Source organism: Perna viridis, chromosome 8 (assembly GCF_037379345.1).
Source record: "Perna viridis isolate PV_CMFRI_1.1 ecotype Kerala chromosome 8, ASM3737934v1, whole genome shotgun sequence".
NCBI classification, from domain to species: domain Eukaryota; kingdom Metazoa; phylum Mollusca; class Bivalvia; order Mytilida; family Mytilidae; genus Perna; species Perna viridis.
Window position 1 is genome coordinate 19,388,155 of NC_142452.1, and position 19,516 is coordinate 19,407,670.

Consider the following 19,516-nt stretch of genomic DNA (forward strand, 5'->3'; position numbering starts at 1 on the left):
CAAAAAAATGATCATAGAGGTTATACCCCTTGGTAGTAAATTGTACACGTCACTCATGTATTAAAAGCAGTCATCCGTTTATTGGTGGTTTAAAAATAATACCACATGTATTAACACATTAATGATGAAGCTCGGATTTCATCGATCTATATATCTAAAAGCAGGTAAGTTATAAAAATGTGTCATTTCTTGTCCATCGTGTAACTCTTTCATATTACTTTAAAAAAAATTATAGTACTAGTATATGTTTCGTGCTAAGAATCCTTTGAGTATCTTTTAATAATACTTTGTTATCACCAATATTGAAATGAACATGCAGGTGGCAATAATATGTGTAGAGTAAGCACTGAACTATAACTACCGATTTAACAAACCTAAACTACTTCTATTGATTTAAATCTTCGTCTTAAAATATAGTCAACGCAGTGTTATACACGTATTTGAATGGTGGGTATTAAGGTTAAGTCTAGACTCCTGGATATATTCTATCAATACCAAAACTACACGCTCATATTTATACCGGTTGAAAAAAAAGCAAACGAGACAGAGAAAATAGCTCAACATTATTTCAGTGGGATCTTTCCGATATGTTTTATAAAAAAAGTTGATTTTCATACTGAAACAAGAACAACTTTTTTTTCGACAACAAAAAGGAGAGCCACGAAAATTGTGTGGCACACAAATAACACATTCGGCAACTCTACATTAAGTAAGATGTAGCATTATTGTATATTTGTTGAATTACGAATACTTTGTACCTGACACCCACTATAAACATTTAAGAGGCTGTCTATGTAGAAACCAGTCAGTTCCTATGATATGGATGGCACATGGTGAATTTCATCCCACGGAATTTTTTGCTTCAGTGATTTTTTTTTATCATATATATATGTCCATCTATTTATTTCTCTTTAACAGTTGCAGTTGATTAAAAAAAAACAACATTCAACTTTGAGAAAGGATGAATTGCAATATGAAATAGACGAAAATATCTTTAAAACAACATTTGCATGTGTCATCGCACTGCCTAGTTTTTGCATAAACGCCCCCTTAATAAATCCATGTGTTTCTGTCTGTACTTAATTTGGGTAAAGTCGGTCTTGATATTGTTTAATCAATTGGAAAAATCAAAGGTAGAGGTATATATTTAATCAATATCTGTTTCGAGATAATTTCAAATTCTAATATGACGTGTTTCAAAGCTCTTTGGACCACAGCCATGGTGGTAAACACTTAACCAACATTTCGTGCACCACATAGGCTGCGTCTTTTCACAAAAATTATTAAAAAAAAAAAACACCACTTTTACGGTTGATCTATAGATGCATTCTTGCATGTTAAATATTTAAGAACATATACTTTTGTTTCAGGAGTCTTGAGATACAGTTAAATTAATTGTATACATGAATATGGAGTCTGCTATTAAGAGTAATGACATCGCAAGAATTAAGGAATTAATAAGTGAATGCGATATCAATAGTCGAAATGAAGCAGGAGACACTCCTCTCCATATAGCAATAGCTAATAGCAGTAACAGGGAAATTATAGAGGTATTGTTGCAAAACGGTGCCGATCCTAAATTTCTAAACAAGAGGAATATGCCTCCATTACATTGCATTGAACAAGGAGATCTTAAAACAATTGAGAACATTTTGACACTGGAAAATAAATTTGACTTTGAAGACTCAGAAGGAAATACTTGTCTCCACACTATTCTTAAGTTCAGAAAAAGATATGTAACTGATGTAGGTCAATTTTGGAGATTAGTTTTTAAATTAAAAAATACATCTGTTGGCTATTTTGACAAACCAAACAAATACGGAGACACCATATTGATGGCCGCAGCACGTGCTGTAATGCTTCCAAGTGTGAACGAACATCTAGAATACATATTGGACCACATTCCAGACATCAATGTTTTTACAAAGAATCAGAGTGGAGAAAACTTTCTCCACATATTATGCAGATCGTTTGTAATGGAATCTAATTCCAGCCTGATAGCTAATATATTAGAAGGCAATTTCAAAAATTGTCCAAGATGGTCCGTAAGAAAACTTCTCTCGGAAAAAAATAGTGTTCGTGATACACCATTCCTTATTATTATGCAGAACATGAATAACATTTTAAATTTAGAAATATTAAGATTGTTTATTGCGGCCGGAGCAGCAGTGAATGATAGCAACATTAGAGGAGAAACAGTATTACATCGAGCTGTTCTTAGAAGCGAGGGAGAGTTCAGTTTTCAAGAAGAAAACTTTGCGGAAATAATTTCGTACTTAGTGAAAGAGGGCGCTGATATCGACGCTAAGGACATTTCATCAAGTACTCCAATGATGCTTATCAACCAAACTGACACCACAACAGCTCTTATTGAAGTTGGTGCTAGCGTAAACATACCAAATAAATTTGGACAGACACCAATTATGGTGAAGGTGCTTGATGATGAGGTTAATCTAAGTGTTATTGATGTATTGATTACTAGGGGAGCAAAGGTTAATGTTACCGATAATCACAAAAGCAGCATTCTTCATTATCTTGCTTGGCAAGGTTTAATGGGAGAAATTGTAAGTACTTTCATTGAGGCAGGAGCTGAAGTCACAGTAGACAATATGGGACAGCTGCCTTGTGATGTTGCTTATTATTGTAGGCACTTAAACACCTTCAATCAGCTGTGTCGTTGCCCGCCTCTTACTCATACTAGTATTAAACAGAACTTTTGTTTGAGGAGCACTGCAGCAGACATTAGTACGCTTTCTTCCCTTGATATTAATGGAATCATAAAACGTTTTGAACCTTTCAAGTGTCGATTGAAATCTGACCTTTTGCATTTATCAGACATTGGATATGTGTCTTTTGAGGACGAAGCGAATGAAATAAAAACATTTGTCGGTAGCGTTATTAACAAATTATGTTACAAATTTGCAGAAAAAGACAAACTTTTCACTGCGTCAATAATTGAATCTGGAAGCGTTGGAGAAGACACTAAGGTTGGTCAGCCAAATGAATTCGATTTCGTATGTATTTTGAAAGAGTTCAGTGAAATGTGCGAAGTGGATGAAACTTTCTCATCATCTGAACCAGGATTTGCTTACTTAAAACACAAAGCAGGTCGGGGTGATATGAGATATTTCGATTCTGATGGGTATTTTAAAACATTAGCTGTATGGAATATATGTCAAACGCTGCTTCAGGACATATTGCAAACCAGTGACTTGTTTAGTCATCCGAATGCTACATTTAGTACAAACCACAGAACACCTAGCAATACGATTACAAAACCAACATGTCAGTTTAGTTTCTATTGGTCTGGGCCATTCTTTAAGCATCTAGAGGTTGATGTCGATATCGTTTTAGCATGTCAAGTTAAGGGATGGTGGCCCCAGTCAGTAAAACTTAGTATGCTTCCTGACAAGATCCAGCAAGAGGTCAAAGCAGAGGGTTGCATATTAATCCTTCAAACTGAACACAACGAAGGTAAGCACCAACTTAGAATATCAGGATTAAATGCTGAAAAAGCTTTCATGAAATCGTTACCACAAATTGCAAGAGATAGCTACATTTTATGCAAAACTCTGTGTGATGACAGAATTTGTCCAGGTGTCGAAAATGGCGAAAGTCAATTTTACTGTAGAGAATATGTCACAAGTTATGAGCTTAAAACATGTATGTTTCACGTGTTTTGTGAGGATTATAGAAACACTTCAATGCAAAGATGTGTAGACTATTCTGAGTCTGAACTTCTAAACTTCGTAGGAAAAATACTACTTAAACTTACTCAGTGCGTTGCTATAGAAAAACTTGAGTCTTTTTTGTTTCCATGGCAAAATGTTTTCACATTTTTAAAAAAGCATAAAGACGACGAAGATGACACATTTCTCCACGTGGATTGTGCCTTTAAAAAGTTATATTTAAATGTTATACTGAAATTACTTGGTCTGCCTCAAGATCCAACGGAGATAGATGTAGAAAGCATTGAAAGGTATTGGCATGAAATAAAAGAGTCGGAAAATGATGAAATGGTTCTTTTAGATGATTATTGGGAAGTTACAGAAGAAATACTTGCTGAATAGGCGTGATATATATGCTGTATAATAACGTACGGATTGTTTGACTTAACAACGGACAACAAACTGCAACTAAAGTTGACAAAAAAGGCAAAACTCGTCTTCTTTTACAGCCAAATGATTTGTAATATACTACAGCTAAATAATATACTTTTATTGGAATTTAACAAAAGCCGATATTTTCCGTTAGGGTCAATTTATATATTTGTTTGGTATATCAACATATTATATGGAACGCGGTTGCTCTTTATGTCGTGTTAAATGTTTGGTGGTGGGTGTTGAGTGGTAACGTTTTAAGAGTAATCAAGGGGACAAAAATTCTAACTGAACTCAAAGGTAATCCAGGTACAAATACCAGACATGGAAAACAGACACACACATAAAATAACCAAGATAATACATATAAAGTAACAAGAGTAATGAGTACGGACCATGTGCATCGGTAGGGTAAGTGTCCTCTGCCTTTCTAGAAACACACACCGAGTTGCTCATAAAAAAGTCAAGTCCAGGGTAGATGGAAGAGGAAAGGAAAACTATGACACATTGAACAAATCGGCTATCATTTAGAGCTGTCTTGCGCAAAGTATGAACTATTTTATTGATTTTCAGAAAAATGGCAATTTATACATGAATTAAATATCACCACTCCATATGCCTTAAAGTTTGGTGCCGACTTTTTTAGACCAGGTTTGAATTTGCAAAATTTTAAATTGACCCGTTCAATATCACGGTAGTCACGGTAATACACTATACCGTGTACTTTTATTGATTGAGAATAAAGATATATATTTATTAATGAAATGGCTTTTTTTTTCATGATAATGGATAGAGTTTAGGGTTTTTATACTTCTTGAAATGAGTAAGTCCACAAAAAAAAATAAGTAATATTGTTAATTATACAATATAATGTACTAAGACATATACATAGCACTAAGGAGATAATCATATCTGGTTACTATTATTGATAAAAAAATAGTATAAACGGTTGTGTTGATGAAACGTACAAAATTTCGACGTTTTTATATCTTTACAGTGAAAGGTAGTAATCATCTGTAATAGAAAGACCAAATAACATGTGTCAAGTTGTCAGCTTTGATGTCAAATAGCATATACTTATTGTTAATGCTAAAAACTGCTGATCAAAATGCTGATGACTAAGTCAAACCTTTGGTATAAAAAGAAAATATTTGATATAGCTATCATTTATCAATCTACAGCCAGCTCAGGTAAGTTTTATCACACAATTCTTCGGTAACATGATATTCCAATGATTAGCATCTTAGTTCCCATACGTACATCTAGGTTTAACATAAATAATAGTCATTGTAAATGAAATACATATTTTCAGTCATCCACTAATAAAACGAAAATAAGCACCTGAAAAAAATACGACGATTGCAAAAATGCAAACATAAGACCACTTTCAGTAATTCTTACCTAATGTAAGTCACACATCCTACGTCTAAAATCACGTTCTGCATTACTAAATGGTACCAATAATACAATGACAGTACAAAATCACTGCTAGTAAATTTTCTGAAGTTATATTGAAGTATATATTTTTCGTCTGTAAAGGTAATTTCGCAAAGAATTTTGAAATAGATTATAGATTTTGATTCATGGTTGTTTGAAAATATTGTATTCTAATATAATTTATATACTCCAAGTTTCTAACACTATAACGTTCTACTTGCAACACTTATCTCAATATTAATTCAATAATCAAGCATTATAGTAAAAAGTACGGATACGTTGAAATTCAACAACGACACCAGCGTATAACGTAAATACTTATAGGGATCACCAAAAGTTCTTTAACGAGTTAAACACACCTTTCATGAAGCTCGCAAAGGTCCCGACAACAAAAGAAAGATACTCCACGGTAAAAAAGACGATGCCACTTCTTGAAAATAAAACAAACAAACCAACAAACAAACAAACAGAAAGAAAGAAAAAATACTGCATAACACTCACTCAATAATACTGCCAATTATCTCATTGGAATACCTCTACATGCACCATATAGACAAAATGAGATTTAAGAACCATAAGGTAAAATACAAAGAGACTTTTCAAATGCTATTCCTGGTACACTATTGTATCTGAGTAATTGAACAATAAAGAATACTTCATAACAATTCATAATGCGGAGACGACTACCAAATGGATAAACTAAAAGTTAACATTAAACATAAACGTTTCCAAGTGAAGTCAAATGTGCATAAATAGTAAACTATAATATGGTCGCGCGAAAAATATTAGTACTGACTAACACCTTGAGTTCTTTCTTCTGTAAAATATGGGTCCATCATACACAATCTTCAGACAAACTTTGGATGTATACCATCTCATACTAATAGTTTTGTCCATCTCATAGACCATGTCACTCCTTAAGGATGATTCGACTTTTACACTTTTTGTAACATCTTCTGAGTACAGGTAAGGTCGTACTCCTTGTAGGAAGACCTAGTAATCTTTATTACTTTGCATATTTTAATAGTAATTTTACGACTGGTGTCTCTTATCTAAATTACTTGCATTGCGAACAAATTTGCCAGAAGTGTTTATTTAACACAGACAATTGAAGACTGACGAAAATTTTATCATTTTTTTATTACATATGTTAATCGTATGTACTTCCAACACTTTGTTTTCATAACCAAGTTATTCTCACGAAAAAAAAAAACTAGCTGTTGTATGTCTGTGCAAAACATAAACAACCGAAAAGCAAAGTCAATAAAATGGTGACGCCAATCTGCAAAAGTCACGTGACAAATGACCCCAGATTGGCGATACTTTTCAATGCCACAATATGCACTGAAAAATCGACTCGATTTAGCTTCTTCGATTACATCGGCAAAATACACTGATATGCTGTGAATCTTTTGTCATTTTATCATTAAAATATAGAAAACCGGAAGCCAAAATATCTCACAAAAGAGATTCTGTCAGCTTTTGTCAGACCGATTTTTTGTCATGCTGTACCATTCCATGTGCCTAAGATTTTAACCATAGCCATAATAAAACATATTGGAAAATACATGTACTGTGCATGCATTTGGAATAATATTTATATAATGTCATAATTTAAAGCTAAAAATTCAGATTGATTTTACCAAATCATATTCACAACTTGAAACAATCACTTCTTTACCTTTAAAACTAATTTCTAATTTGATACCATAGACCCATCCATACATTTGACTAAAGTACTATATGTAATATTTGTTGAGGTTTGAAGGCATTTTATTATGTATTATTGACATTTCGAATCAATCTGATTTCAGAAATAAATGTACAAATATAATAAAGTACATGTGAATGAAAAAAATGAGTATACCCATAATTCTGCACTACAAAATATTCACATTTTTATTTCTAAATCTTTTGAGATTAAGAATAAATATAAAAATAATATATTTATGATGTATTTATAAAATGGAGTAGAATATCAATGTGCCAGTCATGGTGTTGTAGAAATCAAAAATTAATGTGATTAAAAACAAGGATATATATATATTTTTTTGGTTTGGAAATATGAAATGCGTTTTTTTTTCACGTTTTCCTTAACATGCATAAAACTATTTTCCATTTCTGATCAGAGGGAGAAAGCAATATTTTTATAGAATTTTAATTTTCTATATTGTAAAAATCCTTGATGAAAGACAATTTAATGGTTTTATTTTTTTATAGATACCTACACTTACATTTTTTATTTAAAAAAATCACTATTTGTACATTAAAAAAAATGTAAGTTTCTTTCGTATGCACGGAAAAAGGGGGAGGGCTTGAACCTGTTTATGACTAATCCAATTAAAAATAATGCTTAAGATTTGTTTGGGTTGGATAGGTAACCTGATGAAACAAGTTCTTGTCCAAATTTTACCTTTTATTGTACGCATCAACAAGAATTTCGGCGATATAGCGCTTGATTTTGCCACTGACAGAGAAGATACATGTCATTTGGGTGGTTTACAAAGTGTGCAAACAAACGGTGATCCCGACTTTGAAACAGTTAATACTCTTAGATCGTCAAAGATTATTTGTCAATCAGAAAAAAACCTCTGTCTTTAATTATGACGTGTTAAATGCGATTCTGTCAGCTTTTTCATTGAGTAATAAAGTAAACAAGGGAAATCTCGTTTTCCGAGAAGGAGATTTTTTATTTCGATCTAATCGCTCATTGATCCAAAGAATTCACTCCAAAAATAGACGGAAACACACATCGACCATTCTTTTCATCAATTTTACTTGTAATAGCCGTTTAGGTTACGAGATTATTAATACTTTAATGATTTCCTGATGCTTACTAGATTAATATAATTTGTGCGGTATTTAAAGCGCCGCCATTTGTAGTTATCTATTCATAGTGCAAATTGGATCATAGAATTTCGGGGTCAGGGAGGTACTTTTGCTGTTCGACTGAAAATACACAGTTGAAGAAACACTCTGTGTTTCGCTCCAAACATATGCCATCTAATCCAGTCTCCCCTCAATTTCCATTTCTATGTTTAGGCGATAAACATAAGAATTTAATTTTCAAAATAGAACTATCAACACGTTTGCTCCTGTTTTTTTTTATCATTGAAACATTAGTTCATTATAAAATAGGACAAATAAGGCATCATTGGACCAGTATCAGTGCTTGAATCAATAATTAAAATAGACAGTAAATACCATTTTTGTTTCAGAATGACAACTAAAATAGGACTTTCGGATCGGATAAAGAAAAATGGATCAGTAGATAATGTATGGTATGTCATTGGTCAATTGGTAAATCCAATTATAAATCGAATACGTCCTGTACAGTACGACTAATAATAGTACCTTTTCAATTTCAGTTTTTGAGTCAATTATTATTTAGAGAGTGTTCATGCAAAAGCGGTTGGCACATTGTTCGATAATTGTGTGTTTGTTATTTACTACAGCATTTAAATATAACTAAATTACGAAGACATGGAGATAAATTGTCTGTGTTGTGCACTATTTGGTTGTTTTGTTAAGAAACTTCAAAATCATTATGAGCCATCTATTTTCGATATAAAAAATGTACTTTAACACAGAAATCGTGGAGGAAAAATATGTTGTGCCACCCATATCATAGGATTTGCCCGATTTTTGAATGTTTATAAACTTATTATTCAGAAAGACATATCTTAATTTATAAATATTTTGACAGGCTGGAGATTTTGTCTTTGGTTTCGAAACATGGAGCACTGAACATGGGATTGGTAAGTAATAGCAACAGTTCTATAGAACAGCGACTTTTTAAGTGTAAGTATTTGTAAGAATCAGGCAAAATAGGAAAAAAAATCAGAAACATGCATGTCAAAAACTCACCAATCTGGCAATGTAATATCATCCAAGGGTACTTTCTCTATTTGAAAAGACCTTTATTTGATCTCTGCATCACCGGCTTTGCTCAGAACTTTTTCAATAGAATCTTAGAAAAAAGAGGTTTTTGACGAGTTATCTGCCCTTGAAATGTTCATTTTCAGTGCATTTCAATGAAATTGCAACTCAATGTTCCAGCATGATATGGAAAATCTCGTCTGTTTTCCTTGATTCTGATAATGCTAATGGTCAAATTACACTATCAAAATGATTTGGGTTTTTTTTTCATACCATGTTTCACCTACTACATGTTTCTTACAGGGACTGACACTTAAATTTCGATTTGAAGACCCATTATGTACTATTCGGGACGAAATTAAGGGACTGACCAGAAATAGAATAACGTATTATAATCTTTATGTCTATGTATTATTTGATAAATATTTGGAGTAAAATCAAAGAAAAAAGAAGTAAACAAAGAATTAAGATTAAGAAAAGTAATCAAGGGAACCAAGGTTATAGGGTAATTAAAAGAAAGTAATCTGGGTACAAAGACCAGACATACACAACAAAGAACATTAAGTAACTAAAATCATAAATACAAAATAACAAATGCAAACGAGCAAATCGGACTCCACTAAAAACTGGGATGATGGACCAGGTGCACCAGTAGGGTAAGCGTCCTCTGCTTTTCTAGAAACACCCGCCGAGTTGCTCATAAAAAGTCAAGTCCGGGGTAGACAAACGAGGAAAGGCAAACTATGACCCGTTGAATAAATCGGTTTTATGGTGCAGATGAAAAGTATGGAAAGTAGGATGGGCGATAGGACCAGAAAGTGCATATGGATACACCATAACGATCCACGAGTTCATGATGACGACCATAAAACTTCAATCTTGTAGCAACATAACCCTGTTCCAGAAGCCTATTTGTTAGAGTTCTAGCGCGACACAAAACGTCTGCGTAGTTTCGGCAAGCTCTGCCATAACGTATGAGTATGAGTGATATGAACACTCCATACGCAGGTGCTGAAGCGATGTTGCCACAGATGAAAGGAAAGTTGACAATTCTGAATGAAAAGTCATCAAGTTTGTCGTAGAGTTTGGTCAATAGTTTTCCTTTACCATCGATTTCTAAGTGTAGGTCAAGATATGAGGCTGACTTCACAGTGTCTGTAGTATCCTTTATCCTTTATCTCAAGTTCTTTTGGGTAGATGCGATGTATCTAATCCCCGAAATTAGGATTGTTTAAAGATATACGTCGTCTATATAGAGGAAACTGAGAATAAAGGATCCAGCCAAACGATATTCTTTCTTTCGGATCAGATCAGCTATAAAGTCAGCCTCATAAGAGTGAAGAAATAGGTCAGCAAGTAAATGGGCACAATTTGTTCCCATTTGAATGCCGACCGTTTGTTGAAAAACACGCCCACCGCACTGGACAAATACGTTGTCGATTAAAAATTCCAGCATTTTGTAAGCATCTTCCTCTGTATATTTGGAATTATTTCTTATAAAGTATGAGGAATCTCTAGAAAGCATTAAATTTAAGTGCCACAGTGTACTTTTTTACATTCATAAACAAAAAATACGCTTGATAATAACAACTTTTAAGACAGAAACATATTTTATTATAAACTAGAAATTACATTGATGTACATAGTATAATACGTTTTACCATCATCATTGAATCATTTCTCTATTCTTGTTCCATAATTATCCCCGTAAATTCTACATTCGTATATCTTAACCAGTTAGAATACGATATACTATGTAAAACTTAAAAAATAAACATTGCTTTTCATTAACATGCCTATCCCAGGGTTGTCCAGATTTTAGACCACCAGAACACGTGCTTCAAGCGTTGAGTGAAACCGCTGTCGGTGCCAACTACATGAATAATCATTATACAAGGGCATATGTAAGTATACGGAATCGTTCAATTTTCTATCAGTGATAAGCTAATAATCAATTAGTCATTAATCATATCATATACACGTGGATTGTTACAGATCTTGGATTAAAAAAAATGAAATAACAGAACAAAATATTAAAAGTGCGATTACAGCTATATCGAATTAGAATTTAAGTGATATCAACCACAATTTGCCTCATACCATTAATATTTTATCAACCATTTCATCATATTACGGCTATCGATATTTTTATTTTTGGACAATTTCCTTATTCTTTTTAGGTATCAAAGTGCAGCTGATTAAATATATTTTTCTATTTCTTTTTCCACTTAATGAAAAAAAAACATTTACTAGTTTTACAAGAAGCTCTCATCCATTTAATTATTTCAGTACCAGTTGCATTTGCAATAATCATTCGGTCTCATAAAGGTTTAAGTTTTATGATGTTATTTTAGTTACTGAAAATCAAACACCATTTGATGATTGCAGATTGAAAGAAGTTTCTTTTTGACAGGGCCACACACGTCTAGTGAATGTCCTGGCAAAGCTGTATAGCATAACGCTGAGAAGAGATATCAACCCTTTGAATAATGTCAGCGTCCACGTTGGCGCATTTGAAGCTCTTTACTGTACATTTATGGGTTTGGTGAACCTAGGGGATGAGGTATGACATTCTATGTGTAGCGGATATGTTATCATGGATAATTGCTGTTCAGTTATAGTGGCTATATTTTATGTGACACTAAACGACGTGAAAATACCAATAATACACAACAATAATGTTCTTGCGCTTTACAAAAGGTATTAAAATTAAACCAGTATAGTTACAGTCCGTGAACCGATCCACGCAACGATTTGACGGATCGATGACCGTTGACTGATTGATGGCTGACGGATCGATGGCCGGTGACCGATCTGATCGCAGTTTTGTTATGTTAAATGACGTTAGATTTGTTTTAAATAAAAGAAATGAAACACAAAAGTATAAATTGATGTTTAAATATATAACATTATGTAAATATGTGTAAAATTTACAAAGAAAACAAAAAATCCCGTAAAATACATTGACCGCTCTATGGTCACATCATGCAAACACCAGTTAAAGGGATCGGTTTGATGGATCGATGACTGACCGGAAACTGATCGTTGATCGATGACTGATCGCAATTTTTGTTGCACAGATCGGTTCAGGTACTGTACGTTCTGCAATAATACCAACAATAGCACGTTTTGATGCAATATGTACAAGCATTTGTTTATTGGATTCCATATACATCTAGGTTATCCTATTAGAACCATTTTACGAACCGTACAAAGATATGATTGAACTGGTTGGAGCTGTTCCTGTTTATGTTCCCCTGAAACAGGTAAGATTTAAGGTTTGGCTTTTGTTGCATGTTTTTTTTATTAATACTCTAAGCTTAATGACGTTAAGTGATACCCCAGCCATAACGTATCGTTTGTAAAAAGCCACGACATTGTATATTTGAAAACAAAAGAAAAATGAATTGACGTTCAATAATTAAATCGAAGTCTGTCTTGATTGTTTTTCTAGCAATAATGGGAAAAGGTTTAACATCCCTACTGATTAAAACTCGCAAGGTTTTTCATAAATTGGTGTTTTATTTATAATTCTTAATTGGTACTGATTATATTTGATCAAATTCCATAATATAGGGAACAACGGAGGCATACAAAAGTGCAGATTGGATGTTAGATATACAAGCATTAAAAACAGTGTTTACCTGTCGAACAAAAGCGATTGTGGTGAACAATCCATCAAACCCTCTTGGAAAGGTACTTGTTATCATGCAAAAATACTTATTTGAACAGTAACACTGCCCTATCATGCACTCAATTTTTTGTGCCGCATGTTTATTAAGCAATGAATACAGCAGTTGATTTGAAGTTTTCTCAAGAACATTTTGACATTTGACTATGTATTTGTCTATTTATTTTTCCAAGTTGAAACATTTCATATAATGATCATGAATATTCTACAAGAATAATTTATATTTGCACAAGAAATTAAATGAAGAGGATACGACAGATGTGATCATTATTCTCCACTCTTTTAATCATAAATTAGATTGCTCATAATCTAAATGATTACTAACAAACCTATGTCTATCTCCCATAATTCGTCGCCTTTGTTTCAAAGTGTTCCCAGCAGCATAAAGATATTTCTTTATCATTTTGGGTTATACCCGACATTTAAAATTAAAATGCTTCTATCGTAAAACAAACTATACTAATTTGTTCAGGAAAAAAAACTGATGTGTTGGTGCGATTGGAATAATAATATGAGTTTACTAACTTATCAACTGATTAAAGAATAATCAAGGGAACCAAGGTTGTAGCGGTAATCAAACGAATGTAATCCAGGGACAAAGACCAGAATGAGCGAGTCGGGGTCCACTGAAAACTGGGAGCATGGACCAGGTGCACCGGTAGTGGAAGCGTCCTCTACTTTTCTAGAAAGTCCGGGGAAGAGGAAATGAAAACTATGACACGTTAAAATATTCAACTATGGGTGTGTGTATCATCAACCCATTGAACAGTTAGTAATACATGTATGTTCATGATTATTCAGTCTGAAATTTTATAGGTCTTTACATATGAGGAACTGATGCAAATTCAGAAATTATGTTTGAGGTATGATGTCCTATGTATTGCTGATGAAGTGTACGAATGGCTTGTCTACGGCGAAAAGAGACATATCAGAATGGGTGAGTGTAAATAAAAGTTCTTTTCGGAGAAAATACTGTATTATGCACCTTACTTGTGATAAACAAATTTTACTTGTATAAACTGAAAGAAAAATGGCACACGTTAGATTGAAGAGTTAATTAGAGCGCGTTGAACAAACAATCATAGTTTCAGTTTTGTGTTTTTCGTCACATTTTCCTATTAATCTTAATATGGATTCTACAAATGCAATATATAATTCCTCTATGTCAAAGAAAAGGTTGTATTTATACACAAAGAATACCTTAGTCTTTTTAAGTTAAATATGCAAACAGATTTACTTATGATGCAGTATACTCCAGATGATAGAAATGGTAAAGAAATAAAACCTACTTAGTATTCAAGTGAACAATAGTATCATTAAAATTCCTGCTAACTATACCATATTTCAGCAACTATACCAGGCATGTGGGACAGAACAATAACCATAGGTAGTGGTGGCAAGACTTTTAGCGTTACGGGATGGAAAGTAGGATGGGCGATAGGACCAGAAAGTCTTTTAAATGGTCTAAAAGCAATTCATCATATCGTACTTAGGACAAATCCAACCCCTACTCAGGTAATTTCATGCATGGATGTTTATAAGACAAGAAAAATATACAATTGATATGACCTGTTAGAAGCGAAATTCTTAAATGTAACTGGAGACATGTTGTATATCACGGGTGGCAGTGTGATAGGTTCTCGTTTAAGATTGTGTAAATGTTAAGCTTTAATTTTTTATTAATTTTTTTTCATCGCTCATGCTAAGTAATGAAATTTTAAAGAAACAAATTAAGTTGACTGTGTATATTACATTGACTTATAGGTAATAAGGAATGTTATAAAAATTAATCTAAAAATACGCCACGAGAACACAATGGTTCAATATTAAAAATGGGTTAGAAATGGATTTCAAAAACTAAATATTTCAAAAAAGGACTTAAAAGTATGAATCTTCTGATATTAGATATTCTTCGTGGTATATAACTGTAGAAATTAATATGATCTACCTGGGCATTAAATAATTTCAGGAAGCCATTGCTATTGCATTTGAAAATGAAGTAGCAAGATTACAGTCGTCTGAGTGTTATTTCAATACTTTTTCAAAAGAATTGGAAGAAAAACGAGATATACTGTGTCACAGTTTGAACCAAGCTGGGATTAAAACTATAAAACCTGATGGTGGTTATTTTATTTTAGCTGATATATCATGCATAGGTAATGTGTGGCTAAAGATATGTTAAATAATTAAATACGTTATATGATTTTTAGTACTGGCTTAACATCACACTTCCCCTGGAATGAAACATTTATTGTACACGTATTAACAATGCTTATATTGGATATTAGAAGCTGAAAAGTTTTAAAGCGGATTTAATATGTTGAGGGCTTGAATAAAAGCATGATACGTTCACATCTAAGTATAGTAATATTATATGGATGATAAAAGACATGCAACGACAAAAAGTAATATCAACTAACGTCGTTACAAAAAATACAGCTAACGAAATAAATACAAATTAAAAGCATCGAGTTATCTTAACTTCATGACACAATAATTGCCCATGGGTTTATAACTGTTTTTATGACCAAAAGATACCCATGGTGGCATTCAAATAGGTACAGGGAAAGCATATGACTACCTATTTGTGAAATGGGCAATCAAGGAGTGGGTAAGTTAAAATTATATTCACTTGTTGAAAATTCAACATATACTTTATTGTAAAACAATCACGTCCTGGCACAAAATCATACCTGCATTATTTCTGAAAATTATTGAATATGAAGTGATGGTTGACCAAACTGATTTAGAACTTTTATAATGTTACAATTATTATACCACAGCTTTGCTTGAGGTATATAGAGATCATGATGGGTATCTGTTAGTCAGTCTCTTGACGTCCGTCCACAACGTTTTTGTGAAGTTTTCTCGGCAACTGCTGATCACATGTACTGTCACTGGATATTAAGCATTATATAGGTCTGCCATATCGTTGAATTCGAGTACAGATGGAAGCATTGTCAAAGTTACTGTTTGGCGTCTTTGTTTATATTTTTATCTCATGGTTATTGGAGTGAGGAAAAGGCGAAAAGTACACTTCAGTGAACTTTTGTCACATTTTTCCTTGTTTGTTTGTTTTTCTTTCTTTTTTTTTTGTTTTTTTTTCTTTTTTGTTTTTGTTTTTTGTTTTTGTTTTTTGTTTGTTTTTTGTTTGTTTTTTTGTGTTTTTTTAAATATTACAGTAAGTGAACCTTTGATTTAGCTTAGAAAATGATTGATTGCCTATGTTATTTCAAAATGTTTGACTGATTAATTTTAAATCAATTCTCTAGAAACTCTGTGTGATGCCTGTATCTATGTGCTACAGTGACGAAAATAAACACTTGGGAGAAAAGTATGTCAGAATCTGTTTTGTCAAGGTAAGTGTTAGACTTGATTCAAGCGACAGTCAATCAGAAACCATTCAAAAATGATAGAACTACCGTAAATACCAGAGTTTTAAATCAAGAATAGTTTGTTTTATCAGGATAAATTTCTTACAAAATTCAGTTAGTATTTTTTTAAACGTTAACAATATACTATAAATAAATTGACAAAATATTTCATCTCAATTTTAACACATATGAATGCATATGTCTAGCTTCTTGGTATGCGTCCAATAGTAACTATGATCAAGCGAAGAGAACATTTATAGTGTATAATAAGAAATTTCTCTAAAATCTAAGCCCTTGAAAAACATACAAGAAAAAAAAGAGGAAAAATCAATAAAATATACATCAAATATTGTTTTATTATGTTGTATATACGCGTAGTAGTTTAACAATAACATGGAGCTAACAAATTTAAACAGCATATGAGTTTGACGATTAAATGCGTTGACAAACAATTGACAAAATATGTCATTACAGTGCCACAAGAGCTTATGATCTTGTTTTTGAGAACAAAAAGTGTTGCCATATCACACACGAGTATAAAAAAAAAACAAATACCGAAGCATCAAAATAGAAGGACAATTCAGAGACAGCAAATCCAAACACATGTAAAAAAGTGAATACAAAACACAGAGACTATTTAAATACACAATGGAGATAACACACTAAAATACAATTACAAATAAGTACAAGGATAAGAAAAACAAGATAGGACACTAAAGCACGAGTATAGTAGTCTCCTGACCGAGTTTTTTTTCACTTACAATTCTTAAGAGGACACTTCGAATATTCCTTAACAATAATAGTATTATTAAATAAGGTTTTCCATATTGGCTTAGTTATTGGGCCGAGGCTGGCAATATAGGACTGAGGCGTAGCCGAAGTCCAATATTTCTAGACGAGGACCAATAATGGAAAACCTTACGCAATTATACATTTATTGATTAACTAGTCAAATACTCTAGGCCAACATGGACTTTAACCAGTCCAATATGATGAGAATTGATTTGTTACATGCCATTTACTACTTTTTATTAAAAAAAAAAAAGAAAATGCGTTTTAAAACATGCAATAGTTGTGTCAAAGATAAGACGAATTCAATGACATTTTGCCTTTTGTTTGCATTTAACTGGCTAATACGTCTTGATAATTTAAAACGAAACCAATACTAAACCAGATTAAGCATATTTATAAACAAATGTAATAATGTCTTCTTGATATGATATGTTTTAGAAGGATGAAACACTTCAGAAGACGGGTAACATCTTTCAGAAATGGAAATGGAATGAACAAATAACAACTAAAAGTTTCTCCTTTCCAAGTCATAATTCAACTGATTCAAACGCACTTGTTTAAATTCAAACTTTAATAAGGACGTAGATTCTAAACGATTTGGACTTTTGCCAATTGAATTCGACTGAATAGTTGTAGATTCTTTTAGTGTACAAACTTGTTGTCTATTAAAGGAAATGCATTTTTAGTATATTACTGACAGGTAAATATATCAATGTTATTTATTGCATCATAACTGACACACTTTTGAAACAAACGGAGAGTGGTATGTTGAGTATGTCCACCAAAAGACACTGTTTGGAGTGCTACAATAACAAAACAAATCCAAAATTTAACCCAAAAAATTCCTGCAGAGGAACAGTAACAAACATTATTAAATAATTCAGTGCTGACTCCAAAAGTAAAGCATGTGCGATCGTCACAATAACTTGATTGGTCGAAATGGATGTTAATATGTTTTTTTTTTATGACAAACATCCCCCAAACGTTCCCCCTTTAAACATCTTGTAGCTTTCAAACTGGCAATAATTCACTCTCCCTTGTATCTTAGTTTTAAGTTTATTGAAGTTAATGTTGCTCGCTTTTGTTTGTTTGTACTTTCCTTTCCTCATCTGCATTGTCACTCTTTCACATTTTGGTGTACTTGGAATAGTCCTGTTCGTGGATTGCGCCTCATTTGAAACTTGGGAAATTTTTGAGATATTTTTTTTTTCAAATGTCACTGGATAAAAAGACGATATCAAGCCATTATCCCAAAATGACTCGAAGGAGTAAAGGATATACATCAGGAATGTGTTATATCTGGAACTCATTGGAAGTCGAAGATGATCTTTAGCAATTTCAAACAAAGGAAAATGTTTAATATGTTACAATGCTGCTTCCCTTTCAACAAAATGTTCACGATATTTTTATTCTAAACTGGGGTTCTAATAACATGTTTTAGAAAAGCAGAGGACACTTACCCTACCGGTGCACCTGGTCCATGCTCCCAGTTTTTAGTGGAGTCCGAGTTGCTCATTTACTTTTGTTACTTTGTATGTATTATTTTAGTTACTTTATGTTCTTTGTTGTGTATGTCTGTTTTCCGTGTCTGGTCTTTGTCCCTGGATTACATTCTTTTGATTACCGCTATAACCTTGGTTCCCTTGATTACTCTTAATACTTTGAATTACATCATCTGACGACCATAATGTCATTTCTGCCGTGTTATGTTTTCGGTTTTGTTTGGAACTCGGTGGGTGATCGATAAGTAAGAAGACAACATTTTCTATATCGTTGTATCTTGTTTATGAGCCACTTCTAAAGAGGTAAGGATTGTTACTCACTGATTTGCTATTTATGGTTTTTGCTTTGTTTTTGTTTTTGATATGTCCTTAACATTCAATATTATTTATTTACTGTGTGTCCTCTATTACATGTTCAAAATCAATTTCGAAGTGATAGAATATTCATCACTTATAAAAAGGACTGAAAGGAGTTTGCTTAAGAGCATAATGTTGATACTGGAACTTATTACATTAGTTTTATCTCTAGGGCCACCTCTATCTCTTTCATATCTACACATACCCCAGCAAAAGCCTCCTCTAAAACCATCTCTATTTCTATGGTAAGAAATTCTGTTACATTTTCCAATGTCACCGACCTTCTTGCCTTTCGGCAACATCTCCTCTAAAAGTTATTAATAACAAGCTACAGACTTGTACAACAATAACTTACAAGAAAGTTTTGCTGATTAGCATGTCCCA

The 19,516-nt window shown here is 32.8% G+C and overlaps 1 protein-coding gene across 5 annotated transcripts; it reads left to right on the forward strand.

Annotated features, from left to right (window-relative positions):
• Window positions 1-76: 76 nt before the first annotated feature.
• Window positions 77-17,980, forward strand: LOC148609668 (kynurenine aminotransferase-like). Of its 5 annotated transcripts, XM_088540769.1 has the most exons (14): window positions 4,069-4,255; window positions 5,098-5,290; window positions 8,756-8,818; window positions 9,244-9,295; window positions 11,222-11,320; window positions 11,830-11,979; window positions 12,596-12,682; window positions 12,993-13,112; window positions 13,924-14,044; window positions 14,456-14,622; window positions 15,077-15,263; window positions 15,642-15,718; window positions 16,380-16,466; window positions 17,712-17,980. In XM_088540769.1, exons 3-14 carry the CDS (start codon window positions 8,757-8,759, stop codon window positions 17,832-17,834), a joined length of 1,332 nt encoding a protein of 443 aa, XP_088396895.1. In that variant the 5' UTR covers window positions 4,069-4,255; window positions 5,098-5,290; window position 8,756; the 3' UTR covers window positions 17,835-17,980. The 5 variants fall into 5 exon arrangements, 2 of the variants coding, with proteins under 2 accessions (XP_088396895.1, XP_088396896.1); XM_088540770.1 differs by lacking the exon at window positions 15,642-15,718; XR_015914481.1 differs by lacking the exons at window positions 4,069-4,255; window positions 11,830-11,979; window positions 12,596-12,682; ... (5 more) ...; window positions 16,380-16,466; window positions 17,712-17,980 and adding exons at window positions 77-164; window positions 1,371-3,979 and having other exon boundaries at window positions 9,244-11,297.
• Window positions 17,981-19,516: the final 1,536 nt, after the last annotated feature.

Coding starts and splice junctions, on each gene's coding strand:
- LOC148609668 (XM_088540769.1), top strand. CDS start 8,757: ATGACAACTAAAATAGGACTTTCGGATCGGATAAAGAAAAATGGATCA. Junction 15,264..15,641: donor AGCTGATATATCATGCATAG/GTAATGTGTGGC, acceptor TATGACCAAAAG/ATACCCATGGTGGCATTCAA. Junction 16,467..17,711: donor TCAGAATCTGTTTTGTCAAG/GTAAGTGTTAGA, acceptor GATATGTTTTAG/AAGGATGAAACACTTCAGAA.